Source organism: Amphibalanus amphitrite, unplaced genomic scaffold (assembly GCF_019059575.1).
Source record: "Amphibalanus amphitrite isolate SeventyFive unplaced genomic scaffold, NRLGWU_Aamphi_draft 000101F_arrow, whole genome shotgun sequence".
NCBI lineage: Eukaryota > Metazoa > Arthropoda > Thecostraca > Balanomorpha > Balanidae > Amphibalanus > Amphibalanus amphitrite.
This window is the reverse complement of record NW_024881596.1, coordinates 720,126-741,269: the sequence shown is the minus strand read 5'-3', so window position 1 is coordinate 741,269 and position 21,144 is coordinate 720,126. Positions and strand designations below refer to the sequence as shown.

At 48.9% G+C, this 21,144-nt stretch overlaps 2 protein-coding genes across 3 annotated transcripts in view; one reads left to right on the top strand and one right to left on the bottom strand.

The window, feature by feature from the left end:
- The window catches only part of LOC122380575 (choline/ethanolamine kinase-like), a 17,128-nt gene extending 11,246 nt beyond the window's left edge, over positions 1 to 5,882 (bottom strand). Inside the window, exon 1 of one of the 2 annotated variants that reach the window (XM_043363856.1) lies at positions 5,741 to 5,882. Coding sequence is in view for 1 of the 2 variants with exons in the window: in XM_043363853.1 (XP_043219788.1) it covers positions 3,205 to 3,238 (34 nt within the window). In the remaining variant the exon portion in view is untranslated. Of the gene's footprint in view, positions 1 to 3,204; positions 3,329 to 5,740 lie in introns of those variants that run through there. The other variant, XM_043363853.1, reaches the window with a different exon arrangement.
- LOC122380573 (protein mesh-like) lies at positions 1,564 to 21,144 on the top strand. The gene is made up of 22 exons (XM_043363849.1): positions 1,564 to 2,028; positions 4,419 to 4,636; positions 4,973 to 5,163; positions 6,095 to 6,278; positions 6,754 to 6,891; positions 7,172 to 7,340; positions 7,895 to 8,152; positions 8,425 to 8,618; positions 9,503 to 9,648; positions 11,804 to 11,942; positions 12,162 to 12,304; positions 12,710 to 12,842; positions 13,487 to 13,634; positions 14,026 to 14,214; positions 14,519 to 14,656; positions 14,782 to 14,918; positions 15,288 to 15,417; positions 15,754 to 15,889; positions 16,317 to 16,468; positions 16,723 to 16,905; positions 19,118 to 19,289; positions 20,001 to 21,144. The coding sequence occupies exons 1-22, from the start codon at positions 1,896 to 1,898 to the stop codon at positions 20,158 to 20,160; spliced, it is 3,591 nt and encodes a 1,196-aa protein (XP_043219784.1). The 5' UTR covers positions 1,564 to 1,895; the 3' UTR covers positions 20,161 to 21,144.

Here is a 21,144-nt window from a genome sequence, read left to right as displayed (position 1 = left end):
CCATATTGTCAGTGGAGAGGACGGCAGTTACGATCGCCCGGTATGGTTGCCAGCTCAGTTTCTTGCAGAGAATTGTCCATACATTCCAAAAAAAAGACATTTCCCGGCCTCCTGAAGACTTGCGAGCGTGGATATTGGGTGTTTTTTGGAAGAATGGTAAGTCTCTCCACCTTCTAAGGATTTTCCTGCCTGAACTTCACCTTCTGGCTCCAAGCAGCTCAATAAGGTGCGGAAAGAACTCAAGCACCTTGATGAACTACATACATGCTGCCGTAAGTGGCCGAAGACGGTCGGCGAGCATCTGAGAAAAATGGCGCGGCACATCCGGCGCCGGGCAGAGCTTGCCACACTTCGAGCACCTCCTATAGAGAAACCAAGGGTCACAACTGATTTTCGTGTTTGTGATGTCAAATGTCCAAGATCTATCATACTAACGGTGTGCTGTTTATATGTTAAAGTAGGTACACATTATGTGCCTCCAGCGGGGGCTTACTTTATGTCATTTGCTAATGAACACCCTGTATTTATGGGTCATGCTGGGTTACCAAGCTTAACGTCATGCATGTAGTGAAAATTCTGTCTTTGACTGCCCAAATAAACTATTACTGAGGAGTCACTGGAGCCTTTTCACCTTACAATGGAATACGAACGAAACAGGTCAAACGTAATGACTTCATACGTTTGACTTCATAATACGTTTGACGTAATGACTTCATACTTCATAATGACGTCAAACGTAATGACTTCATACAAAAAAAAAATATGGACCTGTCATTTACCTGATCATTACGAAACATCAGTGAATATGTCAATTGATGATTCATTCATCTCTATAGGTATTGGCATCTGCACACCTCATCGAATTTCGGCGCCATTTTAGTTCGATTCACTCCGATATGTTATCGTCCTTCGTCGGACTTCCCTATCGTGAACACGCAGGAATGTTCACGGCTGCATCTTGCACCACTCATATGTGCTATCGCTCGAGATGCAAACCCTGCGTAGTGCGTATTTTTTTTTTCATGAGAGCAGGTGCATATTGCTCGTTGTTAGGGAGGTGTCCACTGTCTAGTTGGTTGGAATCACCGATTCAATGTCCGTTTTAAAAATTTAATGACGGCTTGGTGCTCTTCTTGTCATTGGCGACCTCTCTGTTCTCTGTCGCCTTTTCGGAAGTAGGTAACGTTTGAACGTATGACTTCTGATTTATTCATCGCTGACATTTTTGTGACTATTATAGTAGGTATTCATCTGATCCTTCAATCCATGTGCTTACCGAGCTATGCTGCCTTCGTGGGCTGAGGTTGACCTCGATGTTGTACTCTTCGGGCTTGACCATCCTACGCAAAACATGTATTTTGTCTTTGATGGAACCCTCCCGTCCATCAGACGTGAAGCATATGAGAATGCTCCTGTTTGTGGACACCTCTACTAAACTTGGTGGGCTGGAACCCGAGTCATACAGCCAGGTTTGCACCTCTACCTCCGCCTGTGCCCTCGCTGTCGCTATCGGCGCTGCGCGGCCCGGGTCGCTGCGGAGGCGGCGGCGACTCACCTGCCGCTATCAGTGCCCCGATTAGACACAGTTTGAACGCAGCCAGCCAACCGGCAGCCAGTGGTGTGGCGGCTGTCGACAGAGAAGTGCTGTTGCTGGGGTTTTGAGGACCCGATAAAGTCGTATTCGAGACTGAGAACTCCGCTTAGCTGTGAGACGATTGACTGAAGAGCCCCTCGAGCTGTTAGAAGGCTGACTAATAAGTCAGTGGGACTGCAAGGAAACTGATTTAGCCAACCAGACTGCGAAGACAGTGACTTCCGACCACTGTGTAACTCTTTGAAGACCGACTGCCGGGGTGTGAGCTCTGAGGCAGCTCGGTGTCCGAGCACGACAGACAATGGCGGCGGCCCGCGGCAGCACGGGGCTGGCCCTGGCTCTTCTGGTGCTGGTGGTGGCAGTAAGCGGGGCGACGGCCCGCAATCGCTCCCGGCGCCAGATGGGTTCCGGGAAAATCAGCAACTCTTATTACAGTGAGTACGGCGGCGCTTTGTTGGGCGAGCCCCGAATGGTTAGATGCTGCATTCCACGGGCCTGCTAACGCATAAATTGACGCTCTTTTCGAATCAGGCGCCTCCTCCGTAATGAAGCATTAGATGTACTTGCTTTATTTAATTCAAAAAATTGTTAGAAATGTGTTCCGTCTTTTGTATGAATCTTGGATACATTTTGTTGACATTGACATTGCGGATATCTTTCGAATATCTTTGGGTGGCTGGGGATGCCATAGCTGGGTTATCTTTCACTCCTGACAGAGATGGTCTGCGGCTGGTGCGGGAGCAGTCGCAGCTTGTTGAAGTCGGTTGAATGGAACGGACCGTTTCCGACTTTGATGGACACGTTAAACTTTGCAATCTAAATCCTCCCGATCTTCGAAATCGCACAATCGAATGGCCTATATGCCAATACGGGACCTATGCAATGCAGCTCCTTAAGCATGAGCTCCGGCTCTGTCATTGGGCTCTGGCTCAACAGGCATGAGCCATCCATCCGTTTAAACTCTATCTACATACCTGCTTTTAATGTTTAAGTGGTAGTTGCTAGCTATCTAAGCCAATGCAATTCAAAGATCCGCTTGCAGTTTGTCAGTCGTTTGTGTGCGGACTGCTGACATTGCCGCTGGCTATGATTCATGATCGGATTTACGCACCGCGGAGCTACGCTATCGGCGTGGCCTCTCGACATCAATCACCGATACTGTGGGACTTCCGTCTTACCCACGGTGTATATCGCACTATCGCACAACTGCGACACAAAGAAACGTGACTCACCCGCTGAGGAGGCTATCTTTGCTGTTCAGGATGGCACAAAGGGTCACCAAGATGACTTCTTGTCTTACTCATGCGTGTGCTTGAAATAATGCACACAAAGCCAACTCCGGTTTTTTTGCACTAATGCATGCTGCGATTATTTGTTTGCAAACGAATTAGCAAGGGGTCCTGAATGTTGCGCGGGCTATGCTTAAGAAGTGACAAGAGGAATCTCTAGAAGCATCAGCCTATGTAAAGCTTGTTCACAGAAGCGCGTTTTTGGCCTCAGTATCGTGCATGATACGACCCAGGAGAAAAAAATCCGTATGAAGTCACACAGCAGTGATATCGTTTTCAACAGTTAACGGCAAAGTGATCTATCACTTTCACACAACTCACCGTAAAAGCAATGACTGTTCGCCTGGATAACCATAATTCCGACTCTGTCGTATCGTCTCCCGACTCTTGCAACTCCTGCCTGACCAGTGAGAAGACAGTCCGCTGCGGCTCGCCTCCTCGTCACAACTGAGTGGGTTGCAGTGTTTTCCACCAAAACTGGCCCGTACCACGTCACCGGACACGACGTACCCCGGTACTGGTGTCACAACATACGCGGCTCGATAAACATTAAACGTCCTCGTCAGCACAGGATGGCAGTGCGCAGCTGCTGAGCCACTGCAAACATTGCCGGCATTGCACTGAAACTGATTGTGCGCTCCGCCCGATTTATTTGGGCCAGTTGGACCTCTAGAAGTTCAAATAACTTTTGGTCAATACTCGAAGTAAACTCTTTCAAAAACTCTTGACTATCGACGAAGCGCCAGATGCATAGAAAGGTCGGAACAATGTGCTGATTTGATGTGAATTTCATGAAGTACAACAATACATGCAGGCATTTGCTTTGCGGGCCAGTCCGTCCTCAGGCTTCTTACTGCGGAACCGCGCCCTCGCATGACATTGCAGCATAGTAGAGCCTAAATACATGCTTTTATGGTTCACTTCCAGGGATTCCGCCATTTTCGATCCCATCTCCTCGGCTTGAAATGGCTCAAAGCTCACACAGTAGCATTCCAAGTGCTAACATTTCCGCCGTTTTCCTTTTCTGTCATTCGGCTGCAGCGCCGGCAGCGGTGCCGGCCCCCCTGCGGCACCTCAGGCTCGCAGTCACCGATAACGTCTTATCGCGAGCCAGCACGGCGGCCTATCTACGGCCACGCTAATACCCCGGGCTGTGGAGGGGAGGGGGGGGGGGGGGGTACTGGGGGGGGGGGGTGACGTCACCAGCCACTCTGCTCTGAGCTGCCGAGTGCCGAGATACTGGCCCGTGCACTGACACACAGTTGCCGAGATACTGGTCACGTTTCCTGACACACAGCTTCTTAGATAGTAAGATACTGACATGCTGACACAGTGATGGTGCAATAGTTGGAGTGCTCCTTGCTGCTCTTGAGCTATCAGTTGGTGCCAACTGCCGCTTTTAAAACGGGTCATGAAATTTCCAAGAAACGACAAAGAGAATAGGGCACAAACGAAGTCGTTTCATTCTGATGACCGATGACCATTCGGCATCCCTTTGTCCTGATCCGTCGCCTCTTGTGTCTCTTTTTTCCCAGGTGGTCCTTCTGGCGGCCTGAACTCGTACGACGCGTGGGACGACGAGGAACACTATGTCATTACCGAGGACCGACTCAACGAGATCCGATCCGAGATGATGTACCCCTACAAGGACCCCAACGACTACCAGAAGGACATCAACGACCTGACGCCGCAGATTGACAAAAAGCTCAACTTCAGGTTCCCCTTCTATGGGTTCCTCTTCAACTATACATGGGTACGTACTGCGTAGAACTTATTATAAAACGGGTATCCTCTTGATCCACGATAGTGCATAGGTAATAGGTATGATTCGCGCCAAGACCCAGGGGTTATTCAGTTGGTCTGGTCGGGACAAATGGAGCTCTTATGATACACGATGCCTGTTGTATCAGAGAGTTAACCACTCGGTACTCCACGTAACATCAGCATGTCTAATATCCATTGTCCTACCGTACGCAGGGCTGAAGCTTCCTTCCATGCTAACACGTTCGCCTGTAACCCCTGCTCCAACCGACACATCCGCCACCTCCCAACCTCTCATTGTACTGACGTTTCTCTTTACCGCTAACAGGTGTCTCTGCACGGCTTCCTCGGGTTCTCCGTACCAACCTCGGAGCCGCAGACGTACCCGCTGACGTTCCCCCAGCCGGACTGGCCGGTCAAGAACGATCCCTCCTTCATCGGGCCCTTCTACAGCAAGTGTGTCATGGGGGAGATCGGTGGCGAGGAGACCGACACGCGGCGGCCAGGAGTCTACTACAGGTCGGTTCACACGACACACCGTTCCGTGCTTCTATCCTCAGGATACTGAAATCCTTATCCTCCACGCCGCAACCCCCCTCCAGGCTGGACAGGCAACTTTATCTCATGCGGGCTGCTCCCTTGGAGCGGCACCGCTGCTCCCGAGGGAGCGCACCCCGTAGCCGGGTGCAGTGAGTGCCTTGGGGCTGGGTGGCCTGTCCTCTGGACGGGCTCAGCCCCGGCGACTCACTAGGGTGCCTACCCAGACCAATGTCTCCCCCTATATCCTATGATCCTCCCGGCTCTGATATGGTCTTATTGGACCGAAAGGGCTTAACCCAACAAAACAAAAACAAACAAATATAACGATTAACACTGAAAAATGACCACGGCCTGGAAATGTTATCAGCTCACGTTCGTCGTTGGGATACTCATAGCTGATCCTAATTTACGACGAAGAGACGTAGAATCTTTGTTACACCCTATTGGATTGATTTGTTCATTAGTCAAGAAGTGGACTTATTGGCGTTGAGAATGCTAAAAAGTCGTTGGTATGATCACAGTAAAAAAGCACATGTCAGATGTCCACAGACCTCACCGAATATGCAGGTCAACGAAGAAGACCAGAGCCGGCGCGATCAGCAGTACAGGCAGCAGTGGCGACTGAGTCGCTGGTTGAGTCGTTAGACTCGTCTGCGGTGGCAGAGTCAGTTTAGCAGTTTTGATGATAGTTTTCTTCCCTCCTGTAACCTTTTTCCGAGTGCACATTTGCAGGCCACTTGCTCCGTTCGCCGTCAGCCGTCGACTGCCGCCGGCACCACCGCCACCGCTGTCCCCTGCGCCCCTCCCCAACCGCTCGTCGGTTGGGGATGACCTCCCCTCCTCCCTCCCCTCTCTGCCCCTCTCTCCTCATTGCTGACGGCCTCTCTCCTCTCTCCCGTCCGTTCCACAGGATTGAGCGAGATCTGTACGAGAGATATGACCAGTTTGGTGTGGAGCTGCGCGAGCGGGCTAAATGGGACATCCGCGAGGGAATCGTTGGAGCCGAGGCGTTTACTCCCAAACACATTGTCATCACTACGTGGAAGAATGTCTCGTTCAACGGAGGAAACTCAAACTCGCGCGCCCGACGAGTGGTGAGTGTGCCGACTGTTTTCGGTTGACTGTCACCCTCAGTTACCGCTGTAATTGCTCATATAAGATAAAGACAGCACTTTCTTTATTGATTGTCCGTTCTTTTTTCGCCCGTCTATCGTCTCAAAGCTGTATCTTTGATATGGCTGTCACAACGCTGTTATTTACTCGGCTTACATTTATGACACCATACATCAACAACTGTCGCCAGAGAGAAGTCACAATGTTTCATGGTAAGATATGTGTGATTCTGTGCCCACTTCATTACTGCTTTTTATCGACTGTATGCTTCTTTTGCTTTTTTATCCCGTAACGAAAAGACACGCTTATCTGAACCTGTAAAAACTGTCGCCAATTCTCTGAGCAACGTTCCCGATTAACTCATATCGGTCAGGTCAGGTTGAAACGCCATAACTAGCCCCATTTATGAAGTTTCTATTATTTATCGGTACCTGACCCATTATCTCCTCTCGTCAGACGAACACGTTCCAGCTGATGGTTGCGACTGACGAAGTGCGCTCGTATGCGCTCTTCAACTACCTGCACATGGGTTGGACCACGCATACAGAGGCGGGCGGCGACGGCAACGAGGGACAGGGAGGCATTCCTGCTTATGTGAGTTGGAGGGAGGACAGGGGGCCAACCTGCCAATATGATATGTGAAATTGAATGACTCGTGAGTGACACTGTCACGACATGTGGAGATGGCGGAGGTGTATTATCCTTTTTGTTTCATTCGTTGAAACCAGCTTACGAGCTACGACGAAGCATTGTGATTATGTCGTACAGTGAGCAGCGAATAATCGCAACTACTTGTCACCAAAGTCTGCTTCCTTATCACAGATATTTGCTGATTCGCCCGAGCCCTATTTTCACGTGTTTTCTCCTCTCTTAGGTTGGCTTTAATGCCGGTAACGGCACCAGTGCCTACCCGTACACGCCGTACTCTCAGACCATGTACATCCGTGACCTGACCTCGACCGGCATGGCCAACGGCTTCCCCGGTCGACACATCTTCCGCATCGACGAGAAGATCCTCGCCGGCAACTGCCGACATGAACTCTGTGAGTTTTTTATTATTATTTTTTTTAGTTAGAGTGTTAGAGAGTTTTGGTTGGCCTGAGCTTTATGAGAGTGCGAGTTAGGAGTGGCTGGATGAAACTAAGAAACTGAGTTGGTGTTCTAAGATGTGTGGGGTGGTATTTGGCCCTTGATACGGAAAAACGATTAGCTCGTGCATTTAACTGACGCAAGATGGTGTTGCGACAGGCCACATTTTGATAAGCCACTTGTGTAAGCCATTGCTCATGCTGCCGAGCTTTGTATCACTTTTGAACTTCGGCATCGTCCTTGTATGATTCACTCGCGTTACATTGCTCAACGTCGCAGCGATGCTCGCTATCGCGTCAGAACGCTTCACCTGAGATAAGGCTCGAATAAATCATCAGCACTTTGCGTGATCATCCGATCGGCCGTGTATAAACCCGATGACGCAGTGGCTTCCTGCCGCCGGGGCCATCGTCTTATCACAATGTCGATGTCTATAACTCTTGCGCGACTGAAAACTGGTAACTCATGCACTAACGTTCTCTTTCTCACCTGTCTTTTCCATTCCTAGATGGTTCGAACCTTCCACTGGTGTTCGCTCCGGAACAGGGTAACATGCTGGGCGGCAACCTGGTCAACATCTCCGGCCCGTGTTTCGGCCCCAACACGCTGGTCAAGTGCCGCTTCTACGATCGAGAGGTAGAGGGTGTGGTCCGGGACACCAACACGGCCTTCTGCGTGCAGCCGCGCCTCTTCGCCACCGGATTCGTGGACATCGCCGTGTCTCTGGACGGAGGACCCTACTACTGGAAGGGACAGTACTATGTCGGTTAGTGGATCAGTGGAGTGAGGGATGAAGTAAAAGCTCGGTAGAGGATTGGATTGCTTCTTGCTAAAAGATTGTTAGTGCTAGAAAGAGGATCTAGTAGTACGGGAAGGGACAACCATGGTCAGATTTGCGTCTGGGTCTAGGTGATAACTCGAACTCTTAAAGTGTAAAATGTGTCTCAATTACGAACAGCCCATATTTTAACGTCATTGGCCCTTCATTGCTCGCGCCATCATCTGACGCCGTGGTGACCTCCACCCTCTGGCCCTCAGAGACTCCTCTGACATCAGCCGAGACGGTGATGTTCGCCAACGACGACTACCAACTGGCCGAGCCGGGCTCACTGCGCCTGCAGTGGCTGTGGCACAACCTGACCATGGATCAGAGCGCCAAGGTCACCATCTCTCTTTACGGCTACCGGGAGACGACCAACACGCCCGAGCTGGTGTACATCGACACCATAGCGGTGGGTGGATGATGGCGGAAAGGAAACGGGCGGTTGTAACAGCGGGCAGGAGATATGCCACCAAGAACTTGGGTGGGATTGATTTGGATGCTTAGAGAGAGTGCATCAGAAAGAAAGGTCAATCAATCTGTTTGCCGTAAATTTGCTTTATTTATCCTTGCAGGGACAGGCCAAATTAGTTTGATTTCCTAAGTGAATTCTCGTTTACAGAATATTTCAGTAGAAAAAGCTGATGCCGAGTGTTATAATTATAATTCTTTATAGTTATACTGGTAGTTGTAAGTGTTATCCGGGATGATTTGAAGCGGCGTCCCGTTCTCTGGCATGCCATGGTTCCCACAAACGTACACAATCATGTGTTCGTGTAAATCTCTCCCATGGAATTTACCATCAACGTCCTCCGTCCATCGTTCCTATGCGCCGCATTGCAGCTGGATTGACCACACGCTCCCTGACGTCCGCCCGAACACAGGAGGCATGGGGCCGGAAGGCGGCATTTGGCCGGCCGATTGAACTGTCATTGCAACGTCCGGCCAATTATGACTGCCATTTGTCTGTCTGAACGGACAGAAGCATGGGACGAGCTGTCCCTGTGAACAGACAGCCATGGCGACTGATCAGACAAACTTGGTAGCAGTACAGACAATTATTCAGGCTACGCTGAAAGCACAGACGCCATTCACTACAGACTTGCCGTATCTCTGCTCTTAGATGGTTGCCGGTATCAGGCTTATCTGCTCCCCAGTCAGTGACATCTCGCCCTGTCTTGTACAATTAATCCACCCCGCAGCTGCCCTAAGCCGAGTGCTATCTAATCCGACTCTCCGTATCGTATCGATGTATTCTTTTTACGTCACGGGCTGACTTTCTGATAATGTTTGCAGGAGGGGAGCAACGACGGCATCCAGGACATCAGCACGGCCGACTTCATGGGCAACGACAACTGGGACTACCTGGACATCGAGGTCGGGTTGATCCACATCAACCTCACCAATCCAGGAACCTACCTGTCGGGACTGAAGAGCTCACCGTGAGTTTGGGCAGTGGGCGAGGACTGGTAACTTAACGTTTGCTGTATTTGATGTGGTCAAATGTAAACTTAGGTAAGCCTCCGTTTAAGGTCGTTGTTCATCAAGTTGTATTATTGAACGCAAGTGCTGACAAGGTTGAGCTCAAGTGAGTATGCACACACGAAGTCAAAAATGTATTTGTTGTAGTCATGCCTGTTTTTTTTTTGCCGTGTCTTCTAAATAGATAACGAGTTGTTATATGTCCCAAGTTCAAACGATACGAAATAATATTTTCGGAGTTTCTTGAGTGATATATATTGAAAAATTGATAGCAAATATTTCGATACTCGTAGTGGTACCTTTTTCAATGCGAGTGATGCACAGTGCGAGCTTTGTTAAGCACAACAAAATAACACAATTCCCATGCAATCGGTGGAGCTGGGTCCTCCAGTGCAGATAAAATAACCTATACGATACCGCCTTCCTAAGAACTTATACAATATCACTGTCTATCACGGAATTTTAATTAAATATTTAGACAATCAGCGCTAATTTAATAAAAAGAGCGTCACTTCAGTTACAGGTAAGTCACACTTACACAAGGTGACCCCCCCCCCCCTCGCGTGTTCGTTCAGCGTGCCAACCACTATTTTTTTAGCACAATGTCCCATATTGGGCTCAGCTGGACGCCACCGCTGTGGAGATTCATTGACGGGCGCAGCTGTCGGATCTCGATGGCCTCCCTGATTTTACGTTTTTTCCAGTGGCGTTCGATGGCTAGGGTTCTCGCCTCGAACGGGTTCAAGTCACCGCCACAGGTACAAAAGTGTCTGGCCGTCGCTGACGTATCGCAGCGTCCGTGCTTGATATCGGCGGTGTGCTCCTTCAATCTGTCCTGTTTTGGTCGCCCTGACTCTCCGATATAGCTGGAGCCGCACGAGCACTTTATCTCATATACGGCCCCTTTCTTCTTGCTCTGCTCCACGGGATCTTTGACGTTAACCAGGTGACCCCTCAATCGCTTGGATTTGTGAGCTACCTTGATTCTGTGTGGCCTGAGAACCTTGGCTATCCTTTCGCTGAGACCTGGGACGTAGGGCACTGCCGCATAGGCTTCTTGGTCTCTGGCGGCGGCTTCCCCCTGTACGGTCTGGCTGGCGTCACGGCGTCTCATAGCCCTCTTGATAAACGGCTCCGGATAGCCATTGGCTACGAACACATCCCGTATCTTGCTCTTCTCCTCCTTCACACTTGACATGTCGCTGCAGACCCGTCTTGCTCTGGCTTCCATGCATCTTATTAGACCAGCTTTCATGGCCGCGGGGTGGCTCGAGTTGTACTTCAGGTACACGTTTGATGCGGTCGCCTTCCGGTAGACTGAGGTGCCCAGCCGACCTTCTGACCTCTGGACAAGAACGTCCAAAAACGGCAGTTTCTGGTCCACCTCCCGCTCCAGTGTAAACTGGATACTTGGGCAGAAATCGTTCAACCGCTGGTGGAACTCTTGCAGAGCTTCATCGCCGTGAATGAAGCTTCATCTTCTTCATCGCCGTGAATGAAGCTTCGTGAGCGAGCTTCATCGCCTCCCTGATTTTACGTTTACGGAAAAAACGTAAAATCAGGGAGGCCATCGAGATCCGACAGCTGCGCCCGTCAATGAATCTCCACAGCGGTGGCGTCCAGCTGAGCCCAATATGGGACATTGTGCTAAAAAAATAGTGGTTGGCACGCTGAACGAACACGCGAGGGGGGGGGGGTCACCTTGTGTAAGTGTGACTTACCTGTAACTGAAGTGACGCTCTTTTTATTAAATTAGCGCTGATTGTCTAAATATTTAATTAAAATTCCGTGATAGACAGTGATATTGTATAAGTTCTTAGGAAGGCGGTATCGTATAGGTTATTTTATCTGCACTGGAGGACCCAGCTCCTCCGATTGCATGGGAATTGTGTTATTTTGTTGTGCTTAACAAAGCTCGCACTGTGCATCACTCGCATTGAAAAAGGTACCACTACGAGTATCGAAATATTTGCTATCAATTTTTCAATATATATCACTCAAGAAACTCCGAAAATATTATTTCATATTCATTATAACTTGAGGAAAAGGTAGCATGACTCTTAAGTCATACATTTCAAACGATACCTACTTACCGTCTCGTTACGTTTCTTCTAGTACGCTATGGAGTCGACCGGTGCCGCTAGCCTGGTACTTCGGGCCGCAGTGGGAACGAGTCTACGGCTCCGAATGGGCGGCGCGCGTCTGTAACCGCTGGATCGAGAACGACAGAAACCTCAAACACTTTGCCGGAGAGGTGAGTGCTTAGGAAGGCCGGCAGCGGGGAGGGCGTTGAGTTGGCCTGCGACTGTAATGTGACCTCCAGAGCCCGTAGTAGTCTCATATACTATCAGGCTCATGTCCTAAGCTGCCCAGTAGCATGTGTCTTATCTAGTGGCGTCTGACCTTTTAAATAACCTGGGTCTAGTCTGGTGACCTGCGACTCTCCCGCTGACCTCTCTCCCTCCGTTTGCAGGTGATCCGCTGCCCATGCCGAATCGAACAGGCGGTGGCCAACAAGGGTCTGTACGTGCCCGACTTTGACTGTGACCGAGACGGGAACACGGCCTGTGACGAGCACCGCGGCGCCATCCACTGCGTCAGAGCCGGCATGGTCAAGTGAGTGATACAAGAATAGCATAAAAGCATGGTAATTACGGTAATATCAGGTAAAGCGAGCATGGCATTGTAGAGTAGGTCGACAGGGTATAGGAATTAGGAAACTTCATGAAATTTGACACTTAACTGTACGCAGTCACTGCGGTGCGGTACTACCTGCACTTAGCAGTATGACCCGGTGCTGGGCGCACTACGGTACGGCACAAGCTTTCGACGAGGTAACTAAAGAGGATAGATCTCTTTAACCTTAATTGACTATTTTTTATAGTTTGCTACGATTGCCCTCGTCCATCACTATATTTTGGGAACAAGAATTACATTGAAATATGGAAAAACTGGCAGCTCCAGTTTGCGCCTTTACTTAGGCCTTGGAGCGTTTCTGACGACTTCACGATCCCGTTACAGTAACGACGGCGCCGGCCAGCAGTGCTGTTACGACATCGACGGCTACCTGATGATGACCTCGGACACGATGTGGGGCGGCAACCCGCACCGGGCCCACAACCTCGGCATGCGACCCTTCTACGAGTCCAACAAGGTGGGGTTGGAGAACAGTGACAATAGAAAAGGCTTAATGCTAATGGCGGTCCGAGTGACTTTATCGATATGGAATCGTGGCTTGTGCTTATTTTGTATCATACTGCGTAAACTTTCGTGTAAGGTTTTGTTGCACTTATCTTTCGATCGCTGGTGGAACGTTTTTATTGTTCGTGGAGCAGATACTGTCAGATACTCAGTCGACAATTCGTGAAACATGTATTTAAAAACGAGGTGGCTCCATTCTACTCGTTTTTTTTTTTTTTTTTGGTTAGGCTCTTTCGGTCCAATGAGACCATTTCAGAGCCGGGAGGATGATAGGATATAGGGGGAGACATTGGTCTGGGCAGGCACCCTAGTGAGTCACCGGGGCTGACCCCGTCCAGAGGACAGGCCACCCAGCCCCAAGGTACTCACTGCACCCGGCTACGGGGTGCGCTCCCTCGGGAGCAGCGGTGCCGCTCCAAGGGAGCAGCCCGCATGGGATAAAGTTGCCTGTCCAGCCCGGAGGGGGCTGCGGCGTGGAGAAGGATTTCTGTATCCTGAGTATAGAAGCATGGAACGGTGATTCTACTCGTGTTGACCTGACCTCGTGTTGACCTGACCCCGTGTTGACCTGACCTGACCTCTTCTCTCCCCCTCCAGATGCCGTCGCTGTCTCACTGGTACCACGACGTGGCTCCGTTCTACTCGTGCTGTCGGTGGCAGGGGGAGCAGAGCCAGGGGTGCACCACTTACCGGTTCGAGAGGAGGGCCTCCCAGGACTGTGTCGGCTACCAGCCGCCCTCTGCCGGTGAGGGGATCAACCTCTAACTCGGTTTGCGACCGGGGGTGGCGCTGATCTGTCACTTGTTTGTTTTCGACTTTAAAATGTGTGACATCTATTGCCGAAAGCACAGCGAGGTAAACGGGCGTGACATTTTGTGAATGCTCCATTTGGATGCTGCAAGCATCGTGCATGAGCCGACCTTAATTATTGCAGCCTACGAATACTATTCCTCATTCTTTTGTTCGTATACGAGTATGCCATTCATTTGGCGGCGCTGGCGTCGATTTTCGTCCGATGCTTCATTACAATGTATTTAGGTCTTAATAGGACCCTTCTATGCAATCTGCGCTTACTGCAATTATGTATTGCTGTTTTATCGTGCACTTATTACTTACGCTCGGTTCTTCTCCGACAGCCACCGTGTTCGGCGACCCGCATTTCTACACGTTCGATGACGTCCAGTACACGTTCAACGGAAAGGGCGAGTACGTGCTGACGCGGGTGAACACGAACCGGAACCAGCTGGACGTTCAGGCCCGGTTCGAGCAGGCGCCCGACAATGAGATGGGGCCCGTGTTTGCCACTCAGCTGACCGCCATCGCAGGTCAGTGGGGAGGAGATGTCTCCTTATCTCGGTGGAGGGGGAGAGCGGGAAGGGAGAGGTGAATGGTACGGCTGGCTGATCGCTTCGTTGGGTTGTAGGAATGTTCTTGGTAAGTGGTGTAAGCAGAATCACGAAAATACATCTATATGTACATATATTCTTGATAAGCATGCTTTCTTGTCGTTATTAAAATGTTCGTTAGCCACTTCAATACAAAAAGCAAAAATATGTTATTTTTTATTTATGATTTGATATCAAGTTCTGCCCAATGATATTTTTCTAACAATGATATTTATTCCGACAGCTCGTGACAACTTTTCGACGACGGTGGAGATCCGTCTGCGTCCCACCGAGGCCCAGTGGCGCTACAAACTGAACGTGCTCGTCAACCAGAAGTACCTCTACTTCGACAGATACCCGGAGAAGATGCAGATCTTCAGAGGTGAGCAACAATCGGCCACAAACACGCCAATCCAGTACTTGCCCTGGCCAGCGCGATACACTGTCAGTCAACTGTCTCTTCTAACCTGCCCTGACCTGACCTCTGACCTGTGACCCATCTGGCAGGTATGCTGGTGTACGTGCCGACCTACATCCACAACCAGTCGCAGGTGATCGTGCTGTTCCAGTCGGGAGCCGGTGTCGAGGTGCTGGAGAACCAGGGACAGATGGCCGCGCGGCTCTACCTGCCGCTCACGTTCATGGCAAGCAATGATTTATAGTTGATGGGATTCTGCTTGAAAGGATGGTTGAGCGAGGAATAGCTTGAAACGACGAATGGGTTGGTCTGGGGGATGTTAAAGCTGCTGAAGATTAAGATTAGTGGGGGGGGGGGGACGTGTATTCCAAGGGACCATGGTCCATGAGGCTCCATCGAAAACACATCGTTTATCGTTCGTTTAAATTTACGGACTTTTATCGCACATGGTTCATGGGCGAATTCTTGATAAACAAAGCGGCGATAGTGGCAAAAGCAGCAGCGTTTATCGTGGCAAACCATCGATCCTGTTTAGTTGAATGCCAATATCCAATCTCCTAATACTCATCTTACGAACCACTGCGCTTTATTTCAGAATCAGACAAAGGGTCTGTTTGGCAATTGGTCCAACGATCCGGGCGACGACTTTGTTCTGCCAGACGGCACCCAGGCTAATGTGGACATCCTCAACTCAGAGTCCATCTACGAACGATTCGGATTGCAGTGTGAGTAAGAACGCGTTGTGATTTCTGATAGCATATTTTCAGCATACGTATTTGACATACGCTACTGGATAATATATATGTTACGTCCTTTATTAGCATTTATCATCGTCATGTTATTTAAACATGTAAAATACGATGGCGATTGAAAGGAACTAAATTAGTATGCCGATTAAAGGGGATTGTGCTCCTAATTTAGTAAAGGAGACCTTTCATGTCTGAAAAAGAATGCCTGTCTTTCTTGTAACTCCCTCGTTCAGTATAAGCATGTTGTCTGTTGTCGTTCATTCGTCCATAGAGCAGCATCTTCCAGATGCCTGACCTTGACCTCGTTTTCAGGGATGTTGGATGACAAGGAAGACCCGTACCGTGGCGGGTCACTCTTCTACCACGAGAACGGACGCTCCTCCAGTAACTATTACGACCCGGACTTCCTGCCTGAGTTCGAGAAAACGCCGGATATTCCCGATAACAGGTGAGTTTGTCGAGACACAGTGGTGTAAGCTATGGGAAGACAGAGAGTTGGGACGCTGGCGGTGGTGTGTTGTGGTATGGTAGCGATGTGCGTGAGTTCCGATATTTTACTGATGGTTTGTCGTAACCAGATAACCGCGTTTGGCAAACGTAGTAACCAATTGACTTTACGGACCAAGCTGAGAAACGTCAAAAATTAAAAAGTATCGGAAATGACCTGTGACTCGGCATCTACTCAACCAGCTGTTTCTTAACGACCCATGACTCGCTTTCGGTTAGGGCTGCTTTCGATTCGATCGGTCAGCGTCCTGTCCTCCCCAACTCTGCCTTTGTAATATGTTCTATCTTATCCGACCCCCTGTTGGAAATATTTACCGCTCTGTCTCCTCTCCGATCTGATGTCCCTGACCTGTGACCTTTTCCGTCAGCACGCTGGATGTCGAAGAAGTGAAGCGGGTCTGTGGTAGCTCCTACCAATGCGCATACGACTTCATCATGACGGAGCGCAGAGACGTGGCCGTCTTCACCAAGTTCTACCAGGACGAGTTCGTCAACATCAAGTCCAGCGGACTGGAAACAAGTCAGTGGCTAAATGAGATTATATGGCGATATTTATTTGTCGACTGCCGCAAATTTTGTGTGAAATGCAAAATACGAAAGAAAGCCAAAATAATATTGGTTAGATTCTAGGTCATATGCCAATGACGTTGCGATTGGACCACCGACCAGAATTAACCACCTCAAGAGTTGCTGCAGACAATGACCTCGGTATCTGACACGCCCCTATGTCTCTTCTCTCCCCTCTGACCCTTGACATACCCTCCCTCCCCGCAGTCATCTCGTGCGGCGCGCTGCCGACACCGCAGAACGGTCGCAAGAACACGTTCGCGTTCACGCCGGGCACGATGGTGAAGTTCGAGTGTGACCCGGGCTACATCCTGGTCGGGGAGGCCCGCCGCTGGTGCTACGCCTCCGGAGACTGGAACTGGCCGGAGGACGGCGAGGTCAACTGCATGAGTGAGTGTGACGCCGCGGCGGGTGGAGGCTGAGGTGTTTACAGAGCTACTGATGCTCTTTGATGCGATGATTATGTGGTTTAATTATTACCTTTGATATGTCAAGATGCACAACTAATTCATTTGTTGCCCTGCCTCTCACGAACCTCAGCGCTTAATTTTGTGTAGTATAGTCATTTTGGTATATGGGGCATTCCACGATAGATCGTACCACTTTTTCCAATTTGACACCCTCATCTCTCGGAATTTGACGAAAATTGGTTTCAGGGGTAATCAGGGGCTCTGAATCTACCTGTAACAATTTTAGGCTTATCAGATAAGTATTTTTTGAGTTATGGCGATTAACATTTTTTGGATCTTGCTTTGCAGCGCTAAGTTTGGCGGGCTGTAACTCTAAGACGGATTATTCAAATGCCAAATGTTGGATAACATTGAACTTGCAATGAAACAGAGATTAATATGTATTTTTGAAATTTCGAAAAATACGCTATTTTTTAAATATGACATATCGAGTTATCTTTCATTTGTATTTTTGGACTTTGGGACCAATTTTTTTTTGAATTTTTATTTCTTTAAAAAATATTTAGCTCATTGTTAAGAATCGTGCAAAAAATTAGGAAGATGTTCTTTCTATAAATGTATTTATTTTACGTCACGATAACGGTTTCGAATAGTGATTTTGGGAGGGGAGCTTACAAATGGCGTGGTAAAGCTGCCTAGTGACATCACGGGTTACTGAAATTTCAATTGAATTCTTAGTCATCTAAAAAAAATGAAAAGAGGGTTCATCCAACCGGCCTCTTTCCTATAAGCGCGAGAGTGAAAAAGGCTGTTTGGTTCTGACATTGTTTTGGACACCAATGACCATAGCTGTCCGGGATAAAAGTTACAGGACGCATACATGGTGTCCTCCAAAGGTCTCACAACTTATATATCTGGGAATTTTTGAAGGTCACATGAGTCACGTGACATCACTGTTATAAGTCAATGGGGAAATATAAAATCTGTAATTTTGGCGCCGATAATGATCTAAAACTATCTCACGTACATGGTATCGTGATTTCATGCACTCCTTGCAAAGTCCAATGCTTCACTTTTGCATTGTTAACCTTGCGTGACGTCATTTATGACGTCACTAGGGTCGTACGAGTTTTTCGTCAATAACTCCCGATTAAATTGAGCTAGAGAGTCGGGAAAGCCACCAATGGACTCGGGAAGACCTTCCGAATCGAATGATATGCCATATGATACCCTTTGCCCAGCTTCGTGACCTGAGGGGCTCTGACCTGACCTTGGCCCGAGGTCAACTACTTAAGTTGACCTCACCCTAACAAAAAGTATACCATTCGACGCACCTGAGCTAGGCGAACACAATGATGCCAAAATCGCGGCTCTGCGGCCATTTTTCCGAAGTTATTTACTAAAAACCGAACCCGTAACTTCAGTCACTTGACCTGACCTCAGACGCTACCGGTTAACCTGAGACCTTAAAATTGAGTACCAATCGCTGCGACTTGTCACGGCACACACGTTCGTTTTTTCCGCGAGGCTCTACCTCTATTAGAAGCAAAACGGCGTGCTGGGGTCGTATCAACCCCTCCGAAACCCATTTTGTTTGCGGGAAAATGAGGAACTTATAGAAAGAACTCCTTTCTAATTTTTTGCATGTCGATTTGCAATGACATGAAGTTTATTTTGAAAAAATAAAAATGTGAACAATTTTGGTCCCAAAAGTCATTAGAGGCAAATGAAAAAAGATTAAGGTTTTTGCTCAACAATCAAAATTTTTCTTAAGAATTTTTAAAAAGTAATATCAATTTTTGGTTCATCGCAAGCTTAGTGTTGTTTCCCGTTTGTTGGTTGCATAACCCGTTCTTGAGTTATAGGCCATCAAACTCACCGTTACAAACCGAAGTTAAAAGATGTAATGCAATATAACTCAAAAAGTTTTGATCTGAGAAGTCTGATATTTTGCCAGGCGTCTTTGGGGCCTATGATTACCCCTAGGACCGATTTTCATTAAAATCTGAGAGATGAGGGTGACGGGCCTGGTACGATCTATCGTGGAATGCCCCATATACGAGTACCATATCAGATTTGCAAAGCTTTACAACAGTCATGAGATTCAGTGAGATTCACTGTCCATCTGCTTGACCAAACATCTCCCCAGTGACTACCCTGGAGTCTTACAACCACGCCTCCTTCCTCCCCAGGCGAGGCCCAGTACAAGACCATGTACGTCGGCATCCAGGCGGGCATTGTGTTCAGCATCCTGATCCCGATCGTGGCGGCGCTGGTCTGCTTCGGCTTCCACCTGAAGAGCCAGGCTGACGAGATGGACAGGGAGACCGTGGGCCGACACGCAGGCTACAACGTGGCCAGGGGGTAAGTTCGGCGATCGGTGCAGAAACGCTCCAACAGAGACGACAGGGGAGCCTATGCTCCCGTAGTGTAACCACGGCTTTTGGTGTGTGCTTTTTGTAATGCCCAATAACCCATGACTAACATGGGATGCTAGTTTGAACTGTGTGTAGTGCTTCCTGACTTCTTCGCTCCGGTCATTTCTTGGTGTAGTGTAGTACGGTGGATTAGCTTGTTCTGCATACATACGTGTTCAGCAACGTATTCCTAGATTAGAGTACAGTCGACCTTTTACTTCGTTATTGTTAAGCATGCTACGTATAGTTGTCATTATTTGATGTAGTTTAGTGTAGTAAATCAATCCACTGTAGCAAAGTAGTGCATCCTTCTTCCGAAGGGTAGACAGTAGCTATTAGAGATGTCAATCGGATACCAACTTTTTGGTATACCGATACCAAACCGATACCAACTTGGTACGAGTATTTGGTATTTCAATCGTAATGTGTTGGTATTTTGTTGATACCATTAAGCCCTCACTAATGTATAAGAGGCTAAGAAATCGGTAAAAAGTTGGCATTTCCCTCAGATTCCCAAGTTGGTTTGGTTTCGGTATTTTCCCGTGGTTTTGGTTGGTTTTTGGTTTGGTATCGGTTTTCCGATTTTCCGTAATTGACATCACTAGTAGCTATTGCCTTCCGTCGCAGTGCTGACCGGTAGCGCGGCGCCGCTCCACAGATCGAGCCGCAGCGGCACCTCCTCTGAGCCCTCCACCCTGGTGAAGGCCCCGCCGCCGGGAGGCCGGCAGCAGCAGCAGCAGTTCGGGGCGCCCAACATGGACTCGTCGCCACGCGCCGAGCGCCACGAGATGCCTGTCCGATACGAGTCCTCGTACTGAGCGGACACGTGGCGCCACGGGTGCCACGGGCGGGCGGGGGTGCCGGCACGTGCCGACCGGTGGATGTTGTGAGGGACTGACGGTGTCCGTGGGTACACCGGGTGGCGCCGACAAATGCGCGTGTGTCTGTGTTTGTGTGTTGTGCGGTGTGAGCGTGGGTAGGTAGGCTTGAGCGATGTTTGTACCGGACTGACGCTGGATCAATTGTTGGGTTCACGCGAGGTGTTACTCGTGAAACAAGAGTGTCAACTACTTGGATCGTGTGAAGAGAGGTGTGTATGCTGTGTTTCTTATTTAGTCGCGACTCGCAGGCGGGTGCTGGCGGCGTTTAGAGCTTAGTGGCAGCAGCCATGGCGGCTACGGTCGCTCATTTTATTTACTAACGCTTCAAAGCTTTTTAGAACCTTTTCTGTCGTAGCATTTTCTTTCTCATACTCATTTCTATCTTAAATTTGAAATCGATTTGCTGCAGCTTTGTCACTATCGCGTATGCATCACATAACAGTCTGTTTTGTCAATTTATATTTAAGGACAGCGATGAAATGTTGGTAGCGTTTCTGACATGCGTTGTAGCCTCTATATTATCACCTTCTCTATACTATCTGCATGCTATTATCTCTCTCTCTCATCTTCATCTTCTGTATGTCTGAAATCGCCTGCCAACGCATCATTATGATCATTTTCTTCCATTTATATCGGTGCCCGGTTTATGGGCCGGAAAGAACGCTAAGTGTTGACGCCATGTCTGACTCTGACTCTGTATAGATGTTCAAAACCACGCCGTATTGCGAGTATCGAGCTGCCATACTAAGCATTTAACGCTCGGCTCCGTCTTTGTATTTTCTGTGCAAGCTACAACCCCTGTGGTTCGACCTATGTAAGGAAGTGCTTTCGTGTCAGGCGATGAGTAATAGCTTACAGCGTTTTGTAACATACGATCAACGTGATTTCGTGTCCCGTTTTAGTAATAAACGTACAACATCT

Bases quoted from the DNA above. Each gene is read 5' to 3' on its own strand.
- LOC122380573 (XM_043363849.1), top strand. From the start codon at position 1,896: ATGGCGGCGGCCCGCGGCAGCACGGGGCTGGCCCTGGCTCTTCTGGTG. The intron at 5,164-6,094 runs GTCGGTTCACAC...TCCGTTCCACAG, and splicing joins CGGCCAGGAGTCTACTACAG to GATTGAGCGAGATCTGTACG. The intron at 16,906-19,117 runs GTGAGTGTGACG...CTTCCTCCCCAG, and splicing joins CGGCGAGGTCAACTGCATGA to GCGAGGCCCAGTACAAGACC.